The following is a 26,844-nucleotide window of genomic DNA, read 5'->3' on the forward strand; positions in this document are numbered from 1 at the left end:
AATTACACCGTCAGTGGTTTGGTAGGCGACAGTTCATCCCACATTTATTCTGAAATGAAGGGTTATAAATAGGTCATCTGTCCTGCTTTGCTGCAGCAGCAGTTTCTACACTTCTGGAAAGGCTTTACCTTAGAGATCAGAACACTGCTGTGGAGATTTGATTGCGTTCAGCCACTTTGGACGTTACTTTCAATAACACTGAACTCTGAGATTGTTTCAGATTTATTGAGGATGACAGCGAGTATATCAAGCTTTAAATGGCTGTAACTGTGAACGGCAGGTTACGTCAAGTTCTGGAGTCTATTACACTCCCAAGTGAATCACTATTGTGAATCATTGGACATGGTTAGAACTGTGCCTGGGATTTTTTGGTACACCATTAAACTGGATTTTACACTTGATCACTCTTTAAATCCAGTTTAACTGTGTTAACAAATTGTTAAGTTCAGCTGACTTTGTTATACTTTATTTTTATTGTTAACCTTTAGGGAGCTTCACCAATAAATGACAAGGTAAGGCACTCACTCTCCCATGTAGCACTTGGAGGTGGAGTGGAATGACGCCAGTTCCACTGTGTTAGAGACCTCGGGGCCCATCTCAAATAACACTTTCTTGAAAGAGTGGAATGCACAGCCCTCTGCGTACACGTTATCCTGATACACCTGAGAAAGAGACAGAGAGAGAGAGAGAGAGAGAGAGAGAGACAGAGAGAGAGAGACAGAGAGAGAGAGAGAGAGAGATAGAGACAGAGAGAGAGAGAGAGAGAAAGAGAGAGAGAGAGAGAGAGAGAGAGAGAGGGAGAGAGAGAGACAGAGAGAGAGAAAGAGAGAGAGAGAGAGAGAGAGAGAGAGGGAGAGAGAGAGACAGAGAGAGACAGAGAGAGAGAAAGAGAGAGAGAAAGAGAGAGAGAGAGAGAGAGAGAGAGAGAGAGAGAGAGAGAGAGAGAGAAGGAAGCGGTCAAAGAATGTTTTACCAGTAAAGGAAATAATGGCAAGGGAGAGAACGTCTCTGTAGGTCTCATGTTACCTCATCAGCCATGAGGAAGAGACGCTCCTTAGCAGCAAATCGGATCACATCCTCAATACACTGTCTGCTCTGTACCTGACCTTTCAGAGGGAAGAAGAGTTCCACATGAAAAAAATATTAAATTATATACATATATAAGTCCTAATTATATCCACAAACCAATAATCCCAGACAATTATTTGTTTATTTGCAGGTACAAGATTCCTTTTTCATCATCAGGAAATCGAAATCTCCAAAACTAAGTATATTTTTAAAGGTGCAGTGTGTGAGATATAGAGTGGTATGTAGTGATGAGTTTGCAGACTGCAACCAACTACATTACCCCTCCCTCACCCCTCCCTTTCCAAGCTGTGCTTCAACATACTCTGTTGGAAGAGTACTCCCACCCTTATTTGTACAATTTCCGTGCAGTTCGCAGAGTAATAAACTGGTGACTATGAGTTTCAGTTGCTTGTCAGTTACATCAGACCGAGCTCTCTGGAAGAAAGCCTCAGACACCAAACATGTCCTGACTTGAGGACAAACTATCGCATGCCCATCTATAAGGTTATGTTGAATACCTGTGGGGTTTCCAGGGTTGATGATACACAGGACTCTTGGGTTGCAGTACTCCCTGGCTGCCTGTAGGGAGCGCTGTAGTTCGCTAATGTCCAAACTCCAGCACTTCTCTTCATTAAGGTAGTAATTAATTTGCACCGCTCCGAGCTCAGCTATAGCAGCAGAGTACAGAGGATACTGCGGGATAGAGATCATCACCCCCGTCCGTGTATGACCCTCTCCTGCGGTCAGTAATTTCAGTATGGTCTGAAAGGACAAAACCATGAGGTCAGTGAGTATAAGGTTAGTACAACGTGGTCAGTTTAATGTATACGGTAGGTGCTCCGGTTCCTTAACTTGGACAAACACACTAAACAAACATACTGCGTGTTTGCTCAGCATTTTTTTGTTAGCAGCACTCTCTCTGCAGTATCATGGAAACCAGAGTGAATACTGGTACACAGAGGTACCACAATCCATATGAGATAATGAGAACCCACCACAATACCATCACTGGCCCCTGTGGTCAGGTAGATGTTGTCTGGGTCACATGGTATACCACCATCACGGCGCTCAATGTAGCGGGAGACATCTTGTCTCACACAGTCTATACCCTGACTCGCAGTGTACGCTCCTGAAAAAAGAGAGAGATACACAACGAGGTGAAATTCGAAGATGAGATTAAAGTCCAGTCAGTAAAGTCAGTAAAATCCAGGTCATGTGAGGTGAGTTATTATAAATCAAGATTCATGGTTCTAAGTTACAAGATTTACTGCCCAGTGTTATGACTATGGATGGATTACTAAGGACAAATGAATGAGCAGCAAACCAACAAAATCAAAATCCACAGATTGAGTGGAAAGCTATATATTTGAGCATTTATTAATCACGGTTATTTATTTTAACAATTAAGATGGGGTTACACTACATGACTTTTACCCAGATTTTAACCCTGATTTCCAGTTGTGCTAGTTAGTGTGCGAGGGGCTCAGACTCTGATATTTTGCCTCAGAATTGCATTTCAGACCTGACTTTGGTCAGTTGGCGTAGTGTAAACTCTTCACCAACTCAAGGCTGAACTAGTCCCATAAACAGCCAATGAGAATAGATCACAGAATGTTAACGCAGGCGCATGCAGAGGAGCTCATCACTGGAGGACAGATTAAATGGTAAAACTATTACAAACTACAATATATTACATAGGGCGGCACGGTGGCGCAGCAGGTTAGTGTCGCAGTCACACAGCTCCAGGGGCCTGGAGGTTGTGGGTTTGATTCCCGCTCCGGGTGACTGTCTGTGAGGAGTTTGGTGTGTTCTCCCCGTGTCCACGTGGGTTTGCTCCGGGTGTGTGTGTGTGTGTCTGTGTTGCCCTGTGAAGGACTGGCGCCCCCTCGAGGGTGTATTCCCGCCTTGCGCCCAATGATTCCAGGTAGGCTCTGGACCCACAGCGACCCTGAACTGGATAAGCGTTTACAGATAATGAATGAATGAATGAATGGATGGATGCACAGATAACCAGTATTACCTGTTAAGAGAAAGAACAGTGAGACACAAAATTCCATGTTACACTATGTTATTCCAACTTTATTTTAATTCTCCATTCCACCTTAAATGACGCAGCACTGTGGCACACGCTATGGATACAGCTAATGATTCTGAACCATTTAAGTGGAATATAGCCTTAAATATATGCTATTCTACCAATCTCTGGCTCCCTCTGCAGTGTGTAGAGACCGAGCTGACCCAGTCTTCACATTCACGACCCAAATACGTTTTGTGTTTTTTCTTTGTGTATCTACACAGATAGCAGCAAGTTGAAGGTCCATGTTTATGTGCGTCTCCTAGGAAACATGAATCGCTTGTTTAGTTCTGGAGTTGGGGATCGTGTAGTGAATTTTTCCTTAGTTGTATAGTAAAGTGATACCCAGTCTGTCGATAATCTGTCCTGACTTTAAAAGTTGTGTAGTGTCTCCAAGGCTTTAGGCAGCCCTAGCCCCCCCAAAAAATTTTCAAACAACTTAAAGAACAGTCACTACTTTTGTTATTGAGCAGTGGTCAGCAGAATAACCTGACTAAAAAAAATATTGTTATGATGTAATGACACTTTTCAGCCAATCAGTTACTCTGTACAAACTGTGATGTAAAACTCACCAATACTGCTTCCTCCACAGGCTTTGAGAATGCGGCGGGCTCTGTTCTTGGCATCCTCTGGGAACTTATTATCATCCAGCAGTTCTGGATAAGAACACAGTGCCAAGACCTTGAAGAGATAGACATCAGTGAAACTACAGAAAACAACACCCCTAGTTTCGAAACACGTTTTGACAAAGAATCCCTAAATTAATTACTCGATGCACATAATCCATATTTTCATATTTCACAAGCTACAACAGGTCCAGTTACAGTTTATGAAACTTTGTGGACAAGTTTTCAACAGCACACACGAAATGTATTTACAGTAATGTGACAGTACCTGTCTGAAGAAGGTGATTGGCTGTTGTCCCATAGCATGAGCATCTCCAATATTGGCCTTGATTACTTCTTTAAAGGGTTTCTTCACTCCCTGTAACAGACAGAGACAATATTAGACATCGTATAACAAGTTCCTACCCTCCTCCAAAAGTTACATAGCACAATTTCTGCAGCGCTGAGCCCAGGGTTGCAATGACAAAGACTCTATTCTCACTATAACAGGTCAGTGGAGTACCACAATGATTTTGAAGCTGGAATTGTAAAGTAAAATTATTCCATAGTGTTCCTTTAAGTGACCCAGCTTTCATTATAATGCATAAATAAACAAATGTGTGCTTATGTGCAAAGTCATTTTAGGAATTCATGACCCTACAACCTTCTGTTTTGTCATTGAAGCCTGCAGTGTGTTAAGGAGCGCTACGCACTCGGCTTATCAGCTAAGCAAACAATTATCCAGAACACCAGCTCCCCTTTGCTGATCTCAGCACTTCTCTTCCTCTCCCTCTCTGTTTGAACCTTCCCGATGCACTTTCACTGGGCGAACATGAGAAAAGGTCTCAGAAATCTCTACATTTCGCTCTAAGATCCTGTGGCCACTGGTTTCTCGTAGCTCTTCAAACACAAGGTGTACATTTTACAGTTAAATATAAGTTCATATGATATACTTTAAGCCCTAATCTTCTCTTTCTCCTCAAAAATACAGAACTCATTCATCACTTGAATGACAGTTTATAAGTAATAAACTTAACCCAATATCAAATGTGGGCTAGAGGGGTATTAAGCCCCCAGGACTGGATTGTGGCGAAGTGGACCTCTGATCTTGAGACTGAAGTAGTGCTGTTCGATAGTTAAAAATGTCATCTGATCAATGGTGTCTAAAACTTTACTAATTCGGTTTTAACAGAGCAGCCTTTGAAGCTTGGCTTCCATTTCAGATCATCTCTAGCCATTAGCTCCAGCTGTTGAGGTATGTGAAAAACAGCCGCAGCAGCCACTAGCAGCAGATGGTTTTGTGTGGTGTTTGTGGTGTGTGTGGGAACAGCTAATGAGATAGAGGAGCTGCAGATGTCTTTCAGTGGGGAGTTTGCATTCTGTCCAATAGAAATGGCTGCCAAATCCATCCACAGAAACCTCTCATCAGCTGAATAAGTAACCCACACCATTAGGGACACCCCCTCTTCTCCTATTGGCTGAGCAGGGGAGGTGCCTCTGAGCCCCTGCCAATAGGAAAGGACTGTAGGAAATACACCCCTGGGGCCAGCGTGTTGTCCAGTCTTGTTCCAGGTGAGAGGCGGATGGTTTTATTGGAAACAAGACTTTTTGGACATGCTGAGTTGACACATGGAGTTTAGTTTAGTCAGTTTTCAGTGACATAATAGACTTATGGTTTCAGAGGGACAGCCAGGCTGCGTCCACTACAGCAAAGCCAAGTAAAGTGGCTATTTGTTCTGTTCTTATGGATAATATTGTATGCAAAAGTATGTGTGATTTTTGGTTTAGATGAATTGAATATGATGATTTCCATGTTAGCAATCATGAACATACCATATTCATATTCATGTTAGGTTATATTTTGTTTAATTAAATGACAGTTGTATTTGTAATTGTGCATGTAATATTTTCCTAGATAATACTTTTGCACAGTTCACACAAGGTACAGTATATTAAAATTACACTTATACAAGGTACACTTATTAAAATCATTTTAATATTCATGCTTGCCAACAACGGCATGCATCCAAGATGTTAGTACATGTTATTATTTTTTTTTTATTTTACAACATCTTTATAAATAGGTTGTAAAAATTCCAGTTACTGCAGCTTTGCCATGAGTAAAACTAGAACAAGCAGTATGAGTAATATCATCTCAATAACACTCTGAAGTGCTGTTGGACTGGTTTCTTTCTCCAGTTTAAAATATTTCCACACTGCAAACATTTTAGCCATGTCCTGCAACAAACTGCAGTCTCTGTTTGCGATGCCCATGAGACCAGTGACGTAAAACAACGGACGGCTCAATAATGCAGATAACGATCAGTTAAAAAATGCCTTGATCTTCCTTAATATTGATCCTGGAGATCAGATCGGGACGACCCTAATGATAACATTAGTGAAATCAAGTACTGACGCTTGATTGATTGTTTATGCGCCACTAACACCGCTCCGTGTCCAAAATGGTGGATGAAATGCAGTTCCACTGCTCCATGTCACTGGGCATGGTGATCTTATGCTACTCCAGAAGGTCTGATTCTAGTGGTCAGTGCTTTTTTATGGCAATCTTTTTTTTTTCAGATTAAATTTACCACTCCACTGAGCCCTGGTTCTGATATGAAAACTGTTTGTTCTAAAATAATAATAAATAATAAATAATAAAGCAGCCTTTTAAACCCCATGTAAAGTTAAGAGAGCTTTACAGAGAGATCCAGTGGAATTTCAACTCAACTCAAGGCAACAGCATGGTGCAGACATTTAAATGACTCAGGGGTATGAAATGTAATTGAAGGCTTGTAGGAGACAAAGAGTGATGAGCGTTTATTCCCTTCCACAACAACTTAACATTAAAAAAAGCCTAAAACCAAAACCTGATATTACACCGACTGGTTTTAAACAGTGCAAGCTTCAGACAAAAAAGTAAAACAACTTTGTTCCATTCAACAAAGACGTCCAAATTTCAGTGATGTTTGGTAAAGCCAACCTTTGTTTTTTTTTTTTTTTCATTTCTACCCAAAAGTGCACTAATAACAGACTTGACCAGATTTGTCTTCTAATAATCCTCCTCCATGTCACAGACCAACACCACTGACAACTGAACTTCAAAGTTCTGATATTCCTTAAATCAGCTTTTTAACCCAGACCCTCTTAAGCCCCAAAATACACGAAGAAAGTGTGTTTCTTGGGCTTGAGTCAATGAAACTAACACCTCTAACCAAGCCCCCCTGTGTGTTATTGAATTTTCAGCATTTGCTGCCTCCCACACTCTGAGCTCTGCTGGAATACAGCTCCAATTTACAGAGAGCTTCAGCAAACACTAATGCTGCGTGTTCCCATGGCGATCATTTCAGCCTGGGGTCATGACCTTACAGGTGAACACACTTCACTGGGCTTTACCCCAAACTCTCTTCAGTGAAAGTGAGGCCAAAATGTCCCTGTAGATTTATTTGTTATATGTCATTGATTTAATTATTCAGAAATATTAAAAGAAATATCCTCCCACCACACATTTTCCACAAGTGAGCACAGTTCTAGGATCTGACTGAAACATCTGTGACCTGCTTTGCTCAAAACACCAAAAGGATCAAACATGAAAGCAGCATTCTCCCCCTGTCTAAACAGCCCTCTCCAGAATGGCCGGTTTCAGCGCCTGTTCCTTTAAATGATAATGAGCCGCTCGCTGTTCACCCCGACTCACAGCAGTGTTTTCGCTCTTTCTTCTCCATTCTCATTTTCTCTGTTTTTACACATTGCTCTTATTTCTCTATTCTCATTGCATCTGTTTTGCTGCATTTATCCTTGTCTTCGCGCTCTCACATAAACACCGGTCCAGCACTGTTAGACAGACTCAGGCAAGTGGGCGGGACTACTCTAAAGTGACAATACACAAGTGTTGACAATACACAGATAATTGACTGAGTTTTCACAGTGTGTGGGTTGGTGGCCTCCAGATCCTCAAATTAATGAGCACATGGACTGAACAAGTGACTTATCTTTACATAAGTCCCTTTGTGTCCCTTTAGACAAAACCTGGCTAATCTGCAGGCATTAGGAAAGGGAAAGTGGACTTCAGTCTCATCTCGTTAGGCAGTACAGACTGTTTTGCCCTTGTCTTGTGTCACAACCTACATGTTAACTATGTGCCATCAATTGTTTGCTCAGCTGAACTCCCCCTTTATACACACCTTTATACACTCGATTAGCCGTTTCTGAGTCCAGTCCACTGACAATTATCAACCTGATCTGTGGCACTTTAAAGCAAACAGGCCGCTCTGTTGAGCAAAGGCCTTTAGATGTGACTGAGAGCTAGACTTTGAGACATGGGCGTGTTAGCCTGAGTAAAGAACTCCAGCCAATGCTGAACAGGTTTGCTCTCAAAGAAACAATGCAGCCTCAGCCAATATTCCTGCTGTAATAGTGAGGATTTAAAAAGGTGAAAACAACTAATGTCAGTCAAATTTGAAATGGATTTTTCATGTCATTAATGGATTATTATTATTTAATAATCAAAAATTTGGATTAATCCCACATCCCCTTAATTTGGGAGGTTGTATGCACTTGCTCAGTTTGACAATGTTCAAATGGCAGAGAAGATTTAACTCCTAATGGCATAATATCTGTTTGCTAGAGGTGGCTTTAGCTGTCTCCAATCATACTCTGGTAGACTCATAGAGCATGTACTTTCCACTGTGGGTTGAGCTGAAAAATGAAACATCACGCTTACAATTCCAATTCCCTTCTTCTCAGCTCACTCAGCTGTCACAGGCCAAACACTCGTAGTGTCCATACAGATTTTTGTGGAATCTACACCACCTGAAAGCAGCTGTAGCTAGCTAATTAGCCAGTTAGCCTTCTCCACATTAGTCTCAGCCACAAGTTGACAAAATGTCTGATATTTTCAGTGCACTAACATGGCCTCACTGTCAGGATTCTCCTGGTTGCATTCAGATTATCTCTCTGTACATCCGTGTATACACACTTCCGTGTATTATTTTGTACTGGCTCTCCTACTGGTCTGATGCTAATCATAAAGACTGCCCTCTTCTACACGTCATTCCAAAATAGCAGACTTGTGGCTGGTCTTTTTTCGTGTCAGTCAAATTTATTTTCCTGCAGTAGTAGGTGGTTCTTAGCCTTGTTAAATGGTGAAAGGTTGTGAGACTACTGCACAGGTAACTACGCTAGTCAGGTTTCTGTTCTTCTTGGCGTAACAGATTAGAGCCAATATCAAGGTGTATGTTACACTAGAGGGACATGTCTTTTGTTTTCATACAGACATATGGTAATTAAATTAGCACCCATACAGTAGTAAAGCTAATTTGCCAATTATTATTTGCTAATTGATTATCCATATATAAAACATGTGTCTAATAGTAATACACTGCACAGTGACTGTTTCCAGTTATCAATTTTAAGACCTGATACAGGATAACCCATGTGCAAAAGGAAAGATTCATGTCAAAATATGAGTTACCAAAACTGTAGTGTTGGTTAAAAGATTAAAAGATACATTACTGAAGGGTAAATAATTAAAACCTACACAGAAAATGAGACTCTTAACAAACATGCAATGCCTAAAAGGTCACCTCAGGGCACAGACCTGAGGTGCATTGCTAAACTGCATTGTTATTTGTGCAAAAATACTCCTGCTTACTCTCAAAAAACTGAAGCTGGGTCAAAGGCAGAGGGTGGTCAGGCTAAACAGGAACTGATATTGTGCTTTAGTAAGAAGTGTAAGTGTGTAGTTTATTACTAACTGGATATGCTAAACTAAAATACCACCTCTCCACTTCTAGACGTCATGGAGATGACTGAGATGAGGGGAATGAGTCACATGACATCAGCTGTTTTGTAAAAGTGACCAGTGTGTGTCTGTGATTTTTGGAACACTGTAAATATGTCTCACGTGTCACAAGCAGAACACAGTTCCTGTTTGAACTCAGTAAAAGTCTGATCAGGAAATAAACTCCCGGCAAGTTAGCAGTGACTGAGAGACGAAGATAAGAAGGACACTTTCACATGCCGTTAGGTTTTATGAGCTAGTTTTTTAAGTGATATTGGTTTGTGAAACACAGAAAAATGTAAAAAGCAAACAAACAAACAAAAAACCCTTCTAGGACTAAACTGGAAAGCCATCCTTGTCCAATTCTTTGAATAACTCAAGTCAATTCGCCCAAAAGAACATGTAATAAAGGCAATGGGAGGAAATATTCAAAATACAATTATATTTATTATTGTGGAGCTTCTGTGTAGCCAAAAATATTTGGACACCTGCTTGTTCAATATTATAGTAGTTTGTCTCCCTTTGCTACAATAGAGACCTCCACTCTTCCAGGAACAGCTCAGACTAGATGCCGGATCATATTAGTGAGGATTTGATGGTACTCAACTACAAGAACATTGGTGGGGACAGATTCTGAGGTTGGATGATTATTCCAATGTGATTATTACAGTTATATTATCAACAAGTGCCAATACATTCACAGCAAATGACACAAAAGAAAGAACAGAGAGAACAGACATGGCTCAGAAATCAGTGACTGCCAAACACCCTATTCCCAAATGGGACACAGACAAAGGCATGCATTGTTGACTTCAGGAGGCCACTGGGAGCATTGCCGATGGAGTAACAGTGGAAACTGGCGGCTGCTTCAGACTCCGGGGCTCTGGGCCTCAGGTAATTAATTGGTCCTGGGACCCAGAACTCCAGAGACGTCCTAAAAAGATGTTCACATCCCATAGTTATGACACGCAAGGGTTCAGGAAAGAACAGACTACACTGCCACAGCTGAGAGGCCCAGAACCCTCAGAGGAAACTGCAAACTGTCACCAAACAGACCCACTAGTGACATCTCTTCTTATTAAAGATTACACACAGTCACAACTTACACTGATCAGCCACAAGATTAAAAACACTAACAGGGGGTGTGAATAACATCATCTTATTGCATGTGCAGTGATCAAATGAAGCAGCACGTGAATGAATAGTCAATTTTGGGAGTTGATGGTCGAGTGTAAAGATCTGAGTCACTTTGAGAAGGGGTAAATTGTAGAGAGCTAAAAGGCTGGGTGTTCCTGGTATGCTGTGGTTAGGACTAGTTACTAAATTTGAGTAAAAAGGAAGGACAACTACTGAAAACATAACACTGGCATTGATAAAAAGGTGTTAGAACACATAGTGTGGAACAGCTTGCTGCGTATGGGGCTACATGCTCATGCTAACCACTTCAGTCCAATTTATCCCTGCCTATGGTGCCACTTTACCATTCCCACTAAGCTCTCTGCATGGGAATGATATTGTTATTTTGAGGCCAAGACTTAGTAAGGCACAGGAATATGATAATTAACTTAATTTAGCAAGTTCTCTCTAAACCTACTCATTAAGATAAGATGAGACAAGACAAGATAAGACTTTATTTGATCCCATAAGAAACTGCAGTGATGTCACCTTTGACCAGTGATAACCAAATTCTGAAAATGATGAGTCCTACCTCCTTCAGCTCCTTCTCGATCTGCACGGCTCTCTGCACTATGGGCCCCCGCACTGCGTACTCCACCTTCTTCACGTTAGCGTTCATTGTGTCCACAGTGAGAACCTTCCCCCTGCAGGAGAACAACTCGCTCCCATTCCTCTTCCCTGACATCTTTCTCTGGATCAGTCCACTGGCTCTGGCGAGGCTGGAGAGTGTCCTGCTCAGAGAACAGGGCACACAGGAACTGAGATGAGATGAAAAGTGTAAACCCATGCTCTGGTAAAAGAGCCTTGCCAAAAAAATAAAATAAATAAATTTAAAGTATAAGACCATACGCTGTTTTGATATAAATTGTTTTTTAAAATGTAAGTACATGTCTTGATTTATAAAATGGGAACTAAATGTAAGATACCTCTGAGATGAAAATAATGTTTTCATCTGAACAAGTTTATATTCTAACCTACAGAAATTAGAAAACCTGTTTCTGAAAAAGGGAAAAATTATGAAACTGACTTGTTCTTCCCTGACAAAAGCATAAGGAAAAAGATTTCCAATATTTTCACTGAACAACTGAATTTTACAAAATATCACAACTTTCAGAGAAAAAGGGTGGGTACTCAGTGACATTAGTAAACAGAATTTTTTATAATAAATTATTGTGCAAATTATGATTGCCCTACAGGTGACATCAATTTATAATAAAATTATGACAGTGGGAACAACTTAATAAGGCCTGAGAAAGAGATATGTAAAGCATGGGATTAATGGGATTAATAATAGACTAAATACTTCATTCCCACACCTTATTAAGTCGTTTTCACGGCTTACATTTACTTTAAATGGACGTCACCAGCAAAGCTTCTTAATTTTTGGTCCAGAAAACATCCTAAACCTGAAAAATCAGAGAAGTGTCCAATCACAAAGCAGCATTGGATATAAATGAAAATATATAATACTAAATAAAACCCCCAAATAAGAAATTAAATCCAGGTTCTAATTGTCTAGTGTAATTGTTTCACTCTTGTACCTGAGGATATGTAAAATGACCAAAAACCCAGTGCGGATCCGTTACTCTTTTACTACACGCACGTGAGGAAAAGTAACTAGTCACTGCCCACCTCCGGGTAGAAGTCCCTGCCAGAGCGTGCACGCTTCTGCTCGGCAACATCTGTGCAAGTCGCTCTCTCTAAAACTACAGCCCTCAGAGTTTTATAGCGCCTGAACGTATTCAGCTCGAGCGCCGAACTCGCGTCTCCGTGCACCGAGCAGATGCACGCGCACAAAACTAGCACGAGGTGAATTAGACCTTTGCACCGTGCACAAGAAAAAAAACAGAGAGCACGAGATTTCACAAGATGCATCGACTCCCTCGCGCTCTGCAGTGTGAACCGGGTGGGGGCTCGTGCACGCCGTGCCTCAGTCAACACCACAGCAACAAAGTTTTCTCTCTCTTTATAAACTGCAGTTTAGTTAGGTTTACCCCCTCCGCAAACACACACACACTCACACACACACACACACACACACACTGCTGATTTATTACATACCCGAAGTTTCTACAGGAGTCCGTGTGTTACCGTGGCGCCAGAACATCAGCGGAAAACCGGACCGAGACACGGAGGTGATCTCCCCCCAGCTACACTCCTCCCATTTCTCTCTCTCTCTCTCTCTCTCTCTCTCTCTCTCTCTCTCTCTCTCTCAGGGAGGAGACTTCCTTTACTCCCCAAACAGACCCAAACAGACAGAAGACAGCAGTGTGTTAGTGCGTTCAGCTCCGCCCTCATGTACACACACACACATACACACACCACTGCCCTGCGAAAAGCTGACAACCCTCTCACTGCGTTTACAGGTTTAAAAGAAACGAGAAAGACCCATGAATCTTTAAAGGTCAAATCAATATTTGTATATGGTACATATTATACAATATTTATCAAATCTCTCATTTATATTCCACCCCTTATAGATCCCCTAGGGCCCACATGTGTAGAACACGACCTATGAGTCCAAGGTGAACATATAAGTTCTGTGGGTGGGTATTTTTGCAATTCACAGTTCCCAGGTGGGCAGCCACTTTCACATTAATATGGACATCTCTCTATTTTCGGGCCTAGAATGGGTTACATACATTTAGAGAGTTTTTGTTTTTTAGCTGGCTCCTTATTGGAGTATTGGCTGGGATCCAAATCTGTGTCTAAACCTTTAGGGGCCTTAAAGGACACGACTTGACCACCAGAAATGAATGAAGGTGCTCGATAGATAGGCTGTCAGTGCATTGGCCACATGAGCTAACCTCAAAACACAGATCCGTATGGATATACATTAACACAGCTGTAATAAACAGTAACAAAGCACCTGTTGCTTGGTACAATATTTGAAAGACTGTACGGGGAAGATGGTATTTTACGTAACCTAGCTGTTAACCTAAACTTGACTGAAGGTGTTTGGCTGTTAAAAGCTGTTGTTCAGTGACGTTAGTTGAAAGATATTAGTTATTTATCCAAAATATTCACTTGGTATAATACATTATCCTACAACTTTCTTTTAGACTACAAGAAGTTTCTGCCCAGTGTTCTGTTTTTTTCCTATTCAGTTTTCCCCATTATGTTCCCTTCTTTTGACACTGGCATGCAGGTTGCATTCGATAGCCAGATGGTAACAGCCATGGCCATGGGCTCAGTAGCCCTTATCTCCAAACAGTATTACCAGACACGACTGACAAACTGAATTAAAGAAATATAAATAAACTGTTCTTACGAATCTCCCTGGTGACTCAAGGACCATGGCTGTTTATACCACCTTTAGATAGAAATAAATATTTAGTTTTTAATTTATTGTGTGTGTGGGGGGCAGCATGGTGGTGCAGCAGGTAGGTGTCGCAGTCTAGGGGCCTGGAGGTTGTGGGTTCGATTCCCGCTCCGGGTGTCTGTCTGTGAGGAGAAGGTGTGTTCTCCCTGTGTCTGCGTGGGTTTCCTCCGGGTGCTCCGGTTTCCTCCCACAGTCCAAAAACACACGTTGGTAGGTGGATTGGCGACTCAAAAGTGTCTGTAGGTGTGAGTGTGTGAGTGAATGTGTGTCCCCTCCAGGGTGTATTCCTGCCTTGTGCCCAGTGATTCTGGACCCACCACGACCCTGAACTGGATAATCGGTTAATGAATGAATGAATGTGTGTGTGTGTGTGTGTGTGTGTGTGTGTCTGCAGATAAGAGTTCAGTTGAGAGTGACAAATGTAACTAATTTAGTATAAAATGGAGGTGTTGATTGTGGATTTTGTTAGAGACAGAAATGGTAAAATATGAATGTAGATTTCAGTTAAAGAAACACCAGAGAAACAGAGAGGAGGGGAAACGTGGTCGAGGTACAGATGTGTTACTCTGTCAGGTTTAATACAGTCAGTCACATGGCACTCTTCACAGTCATATTCCGTTATACTGGACACCCCTGATCTAATGACATATTTATTGTCAATTTTGCATTAAAACATCTCTATTCAGAGCAACCTTAAATATGAGAATAGTCTGCAGTTTTGAAAAATGTTTAATATGTGTCTTGACTTAAAAACTATATCAATCTACACATTTCTCTCACATTAAAACAGTCTGGCTGATTTTTTATATTTTAAATATATAATTCTGTAAAATTAAAATGTAGAATTTTTGAAAATCAATCAAGTTTAACTTTTATTTATTAATAATATTAATAATAATATAATAAGTTAGATTTATATAGTGCCTTTCTAATACCCAAGGTCGCTTTACACAAAGAGGAGGGGGAGGAAAAAAAAATAATTATAATAATAATAAAAAAAAAAAATAATAATAATAAAAAAATATATATATATCCATCCATCCATTATCTGTAACCGCTTATCCAATTTAGGGTCGCGGGGGTCCAGAGCCTACCTGGAATCATCGGGCGCAAGGCGGGAATACACCCTGGAGGGAACGCCAGTCCTTCACAGGGCAACACAGACACACACACACTCACACCTACGGATACTTTTTTCGAGTCGCCAATCCGGAGCACCCGGAGGAAACCCACGCGGACACGGGGAGAACACACCAACTCCTCACAGACAGTCACCCAGAGCTGGAATCGAACCCACAACCTCCAGGCCCCTGGAGCTGTGTGACTGCGACACTACCTGCCGCGCCACCCTGCTGCCAAAAATATATATATATAGAGGAATACACTTATGCCTGCAGAGTGCAGAAGTACTGAGAAAAGAGATAGGTCTTTAGCTGGGTTTTAAAGGCAGAAAATGAAGACTTTATGAATTCCAGAGCTTGGGTGCCATCACGCTGAATGATCTACCACCAGCGGTAACCAATTTAAATTTTGGTACTGACAAAAGACCGCTCTCAGAGGACCTCAGTGATCTTGTAGGACAGTAGGAGTGTAAAAGTTCAGAAAAGTAGGCTGGCGCCAGACCGTGCAGAGTTTTGTATGTGAGCAGGAGAACTTTAAACTGAATACGGAGTGAGACAGGTAACCAGTGGAGCTGATGAAGAACAGGGGTGATATGAGCTGATTTTTTAGAACAAGAGAGGACCCGAGCAGCAGAGTTCTGAACACACTGAAGGGAGTGTATGGTCGTAGAAGGAAGGCCAATGAAGAGAGAATTACAATAGTCTAAACGGGAGGAAATGAAAGCATGGACCAGAATTTCAGCTTTAACAGAAAGCAGAGGACGAAGGCGAGCAATATTACGTAGATGGAAGAAGGATGTTTTGGTTAGGGCCTTAATATGAGGTTTGAAGGACAGGGAGGAGTCAAGAAGTACACCTAAATTGCGAACACCTGGAGAGGTTTTTACAGCCACACCATCAAAGTTAAGTGTGATATCAGAGATTTTTGAAAGAGTGGACTTGGGGCCAGTGAGCAACACTTGAGTTTTTTCTGTGTTGAGTTTCAAAAAGTTGGCATACAACCAGTGTCTCAGGTCAGGTTATTTCCTGAATGCAGGAAATAATGGCAGAGGGGGACAGAGTGGAGGTATTTTTGGTGCTCATGTATATTTGAGTATCGTCTGCATAACAATGATAATTAAGACCATGGCTGTGGATGATCTGACCAAGTGGCAGCATGTATATGATGAATAGTATAGGGCCTAGAACTGAACCTTGGGGAGCACCTTGTGTAACAGTACTAGGGGAAGATCTGTGTGTACCAAGAGCAACAAAATGAGATCTATTGGTAAAGTAAGAGATGAACCAGGAAAGTGCTGTGTCAGTTATGCCAATAGCTGAGAGACGAGAGATGAGTATGCTGTGATTAACAGTGTCGAATACTGCACTCAAATCTAAGAGAACAAGGATACTGAGTGCACCAGAATCAGTAGCGAGTAGGATATTGTTTAAAACCCACAAAAGGGCAGTCTCAGTACTGTGTTTTGTGCGGAAGCCAGACTGAAAAGGCTCAAAAAGATTATTGTCCATCAGGAATGACTTATATTTGAATATTTGAAATTTAAACTGCTGTTAATAATGTGGCAGGAATCAACATCCCATAACAAAGTCAACAAAGACAGAAATGCATTTCAATGTATTTTATATATTTATTTATATGAGGAGCACTTGTGGGAACACTCTTCCTGATGTAGCCCCTCTACGTTCCTACAGTGCACGTCTCTCAAAGGCTCCTGTGATCTCTGCAGTGCAGCCTCTTCCATCAGCCGAGCCTCCATCTCTGCTCCACCTCTTCTACTGCTCCTCCTTCAGCAGGTGCTGGAGTCTCTTTCTCTCGGCTTGGATCTTCTCCTTCTCCACAGACACCTGGGCCCAGGCCTCCTCCAACTGGTCCATCTGGAACTGCTGTTGAGCATCCAGTTGCTCGCGCCGTTTCTGCAGTTGTTTAAAGCAGGTACGAGCAACTTGCTTCTTAGCCTCTGCTTTCTTAAGCTCAGTCCTGAGCACCTCCATTTTTGAGCCCTGCTCTTCCTCCACCTTCTTTAATGCCTCCAGCTCCTTCTCCAGTCTGCACACCTTCCTCTCCATCTCCTCCTTTTCTGCCCTTGTGGCTTCAATGGTGCTTTGTGCTTTTTTGAAGCGCCGAGCCCAGGTCTCTTTCTGTCTGGCCCACACACTTTCCGCCTCAGTCCGACGCTGTCTCTCCCTCTCCAGCTCCAGCGCGGAGTTCTCTTTAACCTCCTGGAGCTTCTCCTCCAGCTGGGCCTTCTCCTCCCTGACAGCGTCCAGCAGATCTTTCTGGAGCTGTTTCTCCTTCTGTGCGTGGTCAGCATTCTCTTTAAGGAAGGCCTGGTACACCTCGTTCTCCTTCTCCCTCGCTTTCTCCAGCTCTTTTACCTTCTTGACCCAATACTTCTTCTGCTTCCTTTTCTCTTCCTCCAGGTGTTCCCGGGCCTCCCTCTCTCTCTGCAGCTCCTCCTGCAGCTGTTTGCGGAGAGATATTTTGGCTTTCTTCCTTCTGGCCCAACAGGACCTAAAGATGAGAGCCAATACTCCTGCCATCCTGACACCAACAACAAACTACAAACACGATGAGTACACAACAGACGATAGTCAAAGCAAATCTGAAGTTAGATCACCGACCCTCCCGCTTTTATAGCCTCAGTGACATCACACCCGTTCGACATCACCTCGGAACTCTGACCCAACACAGGCCTCAGGAACCTTCAGGTGCATTCCAGAACATTCTAGGGTTTGTGCAGCTAAGCATATTTTATTTTTAGCTTGTATTTACAGAGAGGGTGGCACTTTGATGGGCATATCCTCAATCGAACAAGCACCACCTACTTTTGATGTGACAGTAGGTGAAAGCCTCACTGTGTAGCCAGGAATCATGCATTCGATTCCCTCAGTCTTCAGGGTCTTGAAGGAAAAAAATACGCCTCCATTTTGGGTTATAAACCAAAGCCATATCTTTAAAATTTAGAACATCTTTCTTTATTCTTATTTTCTACGTGTTTCCTGGCCTCTGAGAACTTGAATTTAAAAATCCCATATTATATTATTAGATTCTTATTGTGAACATTTATTTAAACTTAAACTGCTTTATTTAACACTCCTGTTATGTTCCGTTTTGAAGTTTGAAGATCTAGGAAAAATAATTAAAAGTATTTTTTCAGTATGAAACTTCTTCTGCTTGCCTTAATTAGTGTAATCAACATATAATATGAAAAAAAAATATGTTTTTATGAATCTCCCTGCTGACTCAAGGACCATCGCTGCTTATACCACCTTTAGATACAAATGAATATATATATATTTAGTTTTTAATTTATTGTGTGTGTGTGTGTGTGTGTGTTTACACAGTCACGTCATGGGGACATCTTGCGGTATGGGGACCAAACATCAGGTCCCCATAAGGAAAACCCTTTTAAACGAGTGTAGGAGCTGCCCATAGTGGGCCTGTGTGGTTTTTAGAGTTGGCCCGTAACACATGTTTATCCGTCAGTATGAGTGTGTGGTAGCGCCCCCTTATAGGTCTCCATTGTTATTGCACTCTATGCTCTGAAAATTTCAGTGTAAAACATGGCATTTAATTTGGTGGACAAGAAAGAAAATTATTTGCAGGGGATGCCATCTAAGGAGCTGAGAGCAAGTGAAGAGGAGCGAATGTAAAGCACAAGGTAAACACATAACCACTATAATCAGTTTTCAGCACTCAGATTTGGTTAGTTAGCTCTAATTAATTTTCAAGATCAGGTAGGCTCTGGATCCACCACAACCCTGAACTGGATAATGAATGAATGAATAATGAATGAATAGTTAGCTATGTTTTATGACATTTTCCAACTAGCTAGCTTTAGTAATATTATGACTAATACTATATAGTAGCACACAAATCAATGTGAAGGGGTTTATGTAAATTAAAAAGCCAACTGCAATATCTTTACCCTACAACATTGCCCTTGGTATATGGTTTACGTGAGGGATTGAAAAAAAGAAGAAAGTGAGGAGGGAGGGAGTGGACTGGGATTAAATAAACAAAAACAAACATCATATATATAGATATATATATATATATTTTTTTTTTCTTGGTAAATACTTAAATCAAAAGTCTGTAAATGTGTTTAAATTTAAACTAACACTAAAATATGAAACACTATATAAACACAGACGGCGACTGTACCTTCACAACTAAACAGGGAGCTAGTTAGATTTCTAAACCTCCGTCAGAGCACAGCGAGGCGGTGAGGTGCTGAAGGTGTAAATATACCACATAAAAACCAGTGGATTATTTAGGCGCTGTTTAGAACGGTATTCATGACGCCTCATGGATTTAAAGGCCAGTCCTGCTCCGAGCTCGAGGCTGAAAATGGCGCCCTGTTAACTCACTTTTTGTTCGATTTTTTCTGTTAAATATAAATTAAGGTGCAGTTATGTAAAACTTGTAGTTGTCTAGCTTAGCAGACTTTTCGATTGTTCTTATCAGACAGTATCAACCATCGTCTTTTAACAAGATCAATGATTTACCCAACAGGTAGTGTCGCAGTCACACAGCTCCAGGGTCCTGGAGGTTGTGGGTTCGATTTCCGCTCCGGGTGACTGTCTGTCAGGAGTTCTCCCTGTGTCCGCGTGGGTTTCCTCTGGGTGCTCAGGTTTCCTCCCACAGTCCAAAAACACACGTAGGTAGGTGGATTGGCGTCTCAAAAGTGTCCGTAAGTGTGAGGGAATGTGTCTGTGTTGCCCTGTGAAGGACTGGCGCCCCCTCCAGGGTGTATTCCCGCCTTGCGCCCAATGATTCCAGGTAGGCTCTGGACCTAGGTGTGCCCCAGGGCTCCATCCTGGGGCCCCTCCTCTTCATCATTTATCTTCTTCCCCTTGGCCATATTTTTCGTAAGTACAACATCAATTTCCACTGTTACATGGATGACACCCAGCTCTACCTTGCCTGTAAGCCCACTTCCAACCTCCCTCCCCCCTCCCTTACTGACTGCTTAATGGAAATAAAATCTTGGCTTTCCTCAAATTTACTTAATCTCAACAGCGATAAAACCTGAGGTTTTTCTCATTGGTACTAAATCAACATTATCCAAAACTGACAGCTTTTCCCTTAACATTGACAATTGTTCTGTTCTCCCCACCCCACAAGTAAAGAGTCTGGGTGTCATCCTCGACAGTACTCTTTCTTTTCAATCTCATATCAATAACATTACCCGGTCTGCCTATTTTCATCTCCATAACATCAACCGTCTCCACCCCTCCCTTACTCTTCATACCACTGCCATCCTTGTCCACAGTCTTGTCACCTCCCGCCTTGATTACTGCAACTCCCTCCTTTTGGGTATTACCCACAAATCTCTCCATAAGCTTCAACGGGTCCAGAACTTAGTTGCCCGTATCATCACTAGAACCCCCTCCATCCACCACATCACTTCCCTGGCTTCTGGTCAAGTTACGCATTGATTACAAGATCCTTCTGTTAACATTCAAGGCCATCCACAATGTATCTCCACCATATCTTTCCAATCTCCTCCATGTTATAACTCCCTCTCTCACCCCCAGATGCTCCTCCTCCTCCATTCACTTGACTGTACCCCCTGCCCGTCTCACTTCCATGGGAATTAGAGCTTTTAGGCGTTCTGCTCCCCAGCTTTGGAACACTTTACCCCCCGACATACGGAACATAAACTCACTCCCACAATTCAAGACTTCACTCAAAACCCACCTGTTTAAGATTGCCTTTTCTTTAAAATGACTCAGTTGCATTGTTTATTTTATCCAGTACTGTATACGTGTGTGTTTTTCGGTATTATTTATGTTTATTGTTTACTCTTTGTAAGGTGTCCTTGAGTGACAGAAAGGCACCTATAAAATAAAATGTATTATTATTATTAAACAGGAAATCAAAGTCACATATGTTTTCAGAAGCTACTGAGGGTTTGGTTAAATGTTAAAGAACACAGCAGTAACAATGACCTATATTTATTTAATATCTTTATAATAAATTTACATGTTAAAATTATGGTGGAAAAGTCTTAAAGAGAATGTTCCCACAACACACTTTCCTTCAATCAGTGTGTGAGTAGAATCTGAGAAAGCTATAACACAGAATCGGTTCCCTTAAGGTATCGTATTGATGTGTGAGACAGGTCCCCATAAGGAACCATATTGTTGTGTGATGAAGGTCCCCACAAGGCCTGTTTTGTTCTCGAAGTGTGAATGCAGACAGAACTTTACTTGGCAGGACAATATATTTAATGATTATTTTAGTTTTTGCGGCACGGTGGCGCAGCAGGTAGTGTCGCAGTCACACAGCTCCTGGAGGTTGTGGGTTTGATTCCCGCTCCTGGTGACTGTCTGTGAGGAGTTGGTGTGTTCTCCCCGTGTGCGAGTGGGTTTTCTCCGGGTGCTCCAGTTTTCTCCCACAGTCCAAAAACACACGTTGGTAGGTGGATTGGCGACTCAAAATTGTCCGTAGTTGTGAATGTGTGTGTGTGTCTGTGCTGCCCTGTGAGGGACTGGCGTCCCCTCCAGGGTGTATTCCTGCCTTGCGCCCAATGATTCCAGGTAGGCTCTGGACCCACTGCGACCCTGAACTGGATAAGCGCTTACAGATAATGAATGAATGAATTTTAATTTTTGTCTCTGATGTCTGATCTATGTTACCAGGCAACTCATCTTAGATATGATACATGACCAAGTGGTCAGTTTATTTGCATGTTATGCAGTATTGAGCTTAAATTGATTATGTTTTTTCTTCTGTTTTTTGTATTTTAACATATTGTCCTTATGATATGTGTTTTCAGTCGACCAGTATTGCAGCTAATAACGTGGCAGATGATGACACCTGTCCCTCTCTCCACTCAGAGACCCAGATGCATGATGCTACTCGTCCAAACAGCACTTCTTCAGCGGTACAATGACGTTAATCACTTCTGATGATTCTACTGTCTGTCTTTGTCGTTTTTTTTATTTTTTTTATTTTTTTGTAAGGCAGATATAAAATTTAAGAAGCTTTTGTGTTGATTTTTAGTGTGAATTATTACACCAGGCAGTTTAAGGTATTGCAATAAGGTATTGCATAATTCTACAGCCTGTCTTTGTCATGTTTTTGTTATTTTTGTTGTTTTTTAAGACAGATAGAAAAAGGAAAGAAGCTTTTTGTGAAGATTTTTAATGTGAATTATTACACTAGTCTGATTATGGCATTGCACTTGGAAGGGTAAAGGTAGAGGAATGAGGAGGGCAGATTTTATTCTCCACTGAGGCTATTTTCTTGGTAAATTGTCACTCTATTCTGGACACGCACGTCGTCCCCACAACACGCTTTCCTTCAATCAGTGTGTGAGTAGAAACTGTGAGAGCTATAACACAGTATCTGTCCCCTTAGGGTATTGTATTGATGTGTGAGACAGGTCCTCATAAGGAACCGTATTGTTGTGTGATGAAGGTCCCCACAAGGCCTGTTTTGTTCTTGAAGTGTGAATGCAGGCAGTGACGCTACTGTTGCACACCCCACCTCCTATTGCTTGCAAATAAAACTAGTCATCCTTTGCGTTCTCTCTGGTTATGTGGCCTTACTTAAAGCTTTCCATGAATCACCTGACCCAAGGCCTGGTCTTCCGCATTGTACTTGGCCAATCACATCCCTTAGATCTAATGAGCTCCTGGATACCTGCACGGCCACTTTTGGATTCCACTTCCTTGCTGCTTTTATGATTTGCGCTGCTGCTTTTACCACTGCATCTTTCAATCCTGACAAAATAATCTCACGACTCACGTTAGCACATTTAAATTGTTCAACTAAACTTGAGTGGTAGCTCCAGCACCCCTCTCCCATACCATGCCACACTACTTAAACACTGCTGCATCCCTAGCCACTTGGCCAGCTAATACGAAGCAGTAAGCCAAACTACAGACACCACAATTTCAACTTTCCTGGGAAACACTATTCATCACTGCTATTAACAGCCTTCAGCAGTTCAGCTTTTAGTCCCACAACTTGTCCTGTATCGTTTAGCGCTGCACTATATCATCTAACTAAAGTCTTTGCTGGTCTCTTCGGTACTGTAGGCCTGACACTCAGTCCTCAGTGTCTAATCCACAGCCATACTGACCTGTAGTCCTTCGTATCTAATCCACAGTCAGACTGACCCTCAGTCCTTCCTGTCCAGCCCATAGCCACGCTGACCCTCAGTCCTCTGTGTATAATCCACAGCCATACTGACCTGCACTCTTCTGTGTGCTTAATTCAAAACAGTACAGATTATCTCTGATCAGTGTCTAATCAATAGCCATAATGACCCATATTTTTCTGTTTCTAATCCACAGGTATACGGACATGCACTCCTGTGCCTAAATGTCAGCTGTGCTCACCTGCAGTCTTCCATGTGTTAATTCACAGGTACACTGATCCATATTTCTCTGTGCATTTGATCAACATTGATACTCCATATTGTTTACCATCTCTTATTCAACCATAATATCCAGCCACCAGTCTACAGCTCTATTTAGGCAAACCTCTACAACTACTTGCAATTACAATTCTGATCTGACCTCATTCAGGTACTGAAAGCCTCTTGGAAGAAGAAAACACTTTGGCAACAGACAGATGTACAGATAGCGGAAAGGACAATCTATTCATCTCATCTTGTATTGTACCATCAAACTGTGAGAAGTGTTTATGGGCTGAATGTGACGCTCTTAAAAACCGAGACTGGCAGAAACTGAAATTCTATTTCAGAATAAATAGTGTGAAGATCACAAAGTAACTGGAATGGCATTTATTTGTTTACATTTACGTCGCAGGAAAGCACGCTGCACATGGCTGAAAAGTCTACTGAATGTAGTTCTTCATTTCCTAACTTTTAAAAAGCATTTGGATTTTACTTCAAAAAATTAAAATACCATGCATTTAAATGTAGCACTTTTTTTGCTGTTTGTTGTAAGAAGAATATCCTTTTATTTTTGCCAGGCACAGAGTTTAATTGTTGCTTCCAAATTTGAATTGAAAATTTGAAAATTAAAAGGTGAATTCTGCTATTTAAATGTGAATTTAATGTGCTGAAGTTAAATGAGTTAGTAGTTTTATTCTAGTGTTAAGTGTCATGTGAGTAATGGTTAACTAATGGTGGGGTTGTTAAATCTGGTTAAAAATATTACATTTCAGAAAGTATTATTCTCGCAGTAGAAAATAAAAGGTTTGCACATGGTGGAATCAATTTAGACAGTAATTCACTACTCTTTCAATCGTTTATACTTGAATAGAGATCCTTTCACTGATTTATCTTTTAATTCTGCAATGTGATTAAGATGATTACATGAGTGATGCATTCTATCACTAGCACCATTTGCTGACTTCATGCTACATTTCTACAAATGACCAACTAAGCAACAATAAACTTAAAAGACATGTAACTATTGTTGCAAATATTGCAAATTTTCTTTCAATTTACAATTAATATTAAATATTTTACAAAAATGCTTTCTGATGCATTTGATATTTGAGCAATGCATAATTCTTAGCATTTGCTATCTTAAAGCATGTAATTTTTCATTAATAACATTTTGTTAGGGCGGCATGGTGACGCAGCAGGTAGTGTCGCAGTCACACAGCTCCTGGAGGTTGTGGGTTCGATTCCCACTCCCGGTGACTGTCTGTGAGGAGTTGGTGTGTTCTCCCCGTGTCCGCGTGGGTTTCCTCCGGGTGCTCCGGTTTCCTCCTACAGTCCAAAAACACACGTTGGTAGGTGGATTGGCGAATCAAAAGTGTCCGTAGGTGTGAGTGTGTGAGTGAATGCACCTCCAGGGTGTATTCCTGCCTTGTGATTCCAGGCAGGCTCTTGACCCACCGCGACGCTGAACTGGATAATCGGTTACAGATAATGAATGAATGAATGAATGAACATTTTGTTACAAGGTCCCCACAAATCAAATGCAAATCTGTGTGAATTATGCAAATAATATGTATATGAGGTGCCCATCAGTTATGTTGACTTGATATTTTTGAGGTCCACATTTAGCATGATCAGAATAGATACTTCAACTTTTCTGAAGTTTGAAGTCGTGTATATGCTCACAAAGCTATAGTTAGTGTACCTGATTTTTTTCATACCCCAAGGACCTTCAGAAAGGGTGGTCCCCACAAGTGATGTTCAAAAAGCTGGTCCCCATCAACCATGGAAACCAGTAAATGTGTGTGTGTGTTTGTAGATAAGAGTTCAGTTGAGAGTGACAAATGTAACTAATTTAGTATAAAATGGAGGTGTTGATTGTGGATTTTGTTAGAGAGACAGAAATGGTAAAATATGAATGTAGATTTCAGTTAAAGAAACGCCAGACAAACAGAGAGGAGGGGAAACATGGTCGAGGTACAGATGTGTTACTCTGTCAGGTTTAATACAATCAGTCATATGGCACTCTTCACAGTCATATTCTGTTATACTGGACACCCCTGATCTAATGACATATTTATTGTCAATTTTGCATTAAAACATCTCTATTCAGAGCAACCTTAAATATGAGAATAGTCTGCAGTTTTGAAAAATGTGTAATATGTGTCTTGACTTAAAAACAATATCAATCTATACATTTCTCTCACATCAAAACAGTCTGGCTGATTTTTTATATTTTAAATATATAATTCTGTAAAATTAAAATGTAGAATCTTTGAAAATCAATCAAGTTTAACTTTTATTTAAAATAAGAATAATATAAGTTAGATTTATATAGTGCCTTTCTAATACCCAAGGTCGCTTTACACAAAGAGGAGGGGGAGATGTGATGATGTACAGTACCTGTGACACATCACCAAGAGAAACCATTATGTATACTTAATTGTACTTACTCACCTGCATACAGGTCATGTGAGAGGGAAAAGAGTACTATCTTTTGATGCTGAGTTTTACTTACCTGGTTGAATCCATTCTCCACAGAGCGAAGGGGGAACTAGCATCTAGAAGAGGGAAAATATATTATCTAATAAATAGTGATATTATGAATGAATGTTAAATATGCCATGGCTGTAACTGAATCTTGGTACAGTTGTTAGTTCATTGTTATTTTTATTGTTTATGAAACTTGTGTATCCAAGATACAATAACTTTTACCTCTTAAGAGAATGGTATATTCTAAGGGGCGGGGCTACCTATATATATACCACACAAGGGTAAAAGAGGGGAGACTCTGCTAGACCGTAGCTAGAGGAGCATAACCTAAGGGCATAATAAGACTCAATTGATTTAGTTGTCTTTATCCTTTTTGTCTCTGCTTATAGAGAATTTTGTTTTGTTAATTTTTTTTGTTCACAAGGAGCGCGCGTGTATATATATTGTAAATAGTAATACAAAGTTTGGTGTGTAAATAAAGGTGGAAGGGAACCAAAAATCGAACCTCTCGGTGTTAATTCGAGTCGACCTTATCATCTCAGGCCTCTCGCCCGACTCTACCCATAGAGAACACCTCCCACCATTTCACTTTGCGATGGTGAAGGGGTGAGCTTTATCACAAATGGTGGCAGTGACTACGAACCTGATGACAGCAACCACATATAGTCTACGACAAGAAACGAGAGAGAGGTACGACGCCGAAAAACAGAGGAGCGTTGTGTAACTCCAATAATAACCACTAGGAGAAGATGGCTCCCAAGAAACCACCAGTCACCCAGACACAGAGCGAAGAAGAGGAATGCGAGTCAACCACCGACAAAGGGAATACAT

The 26,844-nt window shown here is 41.2% G+C and overlaps 1 protein-coding gene across 4 annotated transcripts in view; it reads right to left on the minus strand.

The window, feature by feature from the left end:
• LOC136675590 (alanine aminotransferase 2-like) overlaps nt 1–26,065 on the minus strand; it is a 28,630-nt gene extending 2,565 nt beyond the window's left edge. The window contains exons 1-8 of one of the 4 annotated variants that reach the window (XM_066652219.1): nt 12,338–12,468; nt 11,238–11,436; nt 4,037–4,126; nt 3,715–3,823; nt 2,064–2,197; nt 1,587–1,830; nt 1,027–1,106; nt 526–662 (exon numbers count right to left, since the gene is read on the minus strand). In XM_066652219.1, coding sequence (XP_066508316.1) covers nt 526–662; nt 1,027–1,106; nt 1,587–1,830; nt 2,064–2,197; nt 3,715–3,823; nt 4,037–4,126; nt 11,238–11,436; nt 12,338–12,387 — 1,043 coding nt within the window. In that variant the 5' untranslated portion in view covers nt 12,388–12,468. Of the gene's footprint in view, nt 1–525; nt 663–1,026; nt 1,107–1,586; nt 1,831–2,063; nt 2,198–3,714; nt 3,824–4,036; nt 4,127–11,237; nt 11,437–12,047; nt 12,059–12,337; nt 12,469–12,766; nt 12,904–26,038 lie in introns of those variants that run through there. The other 3 variants (XM_066652220.1, XM_066652222.1, XM_066652221.1) reach the window with 3 other exon arrangements.
• Nucleotides 26,066–26,844: the final 779 nt, after the last annotated feature.

The sequence above is a fragment of the Hoplias malabaricus genome, chromosome X1 (assembly GCF_029633855.1).
Source record: "Hoplias malabaricus isolate fHopMal1 chromosome X1, fHopMal1.hap1, whole genome shotgun sequence".
Classification (NCBI taxonomy): Eukaryota; Metazoa; Chordata; class Actinopteri; order Characiformes; family Erythrinidae; genus Hoplias; species Hoplias malabaricus.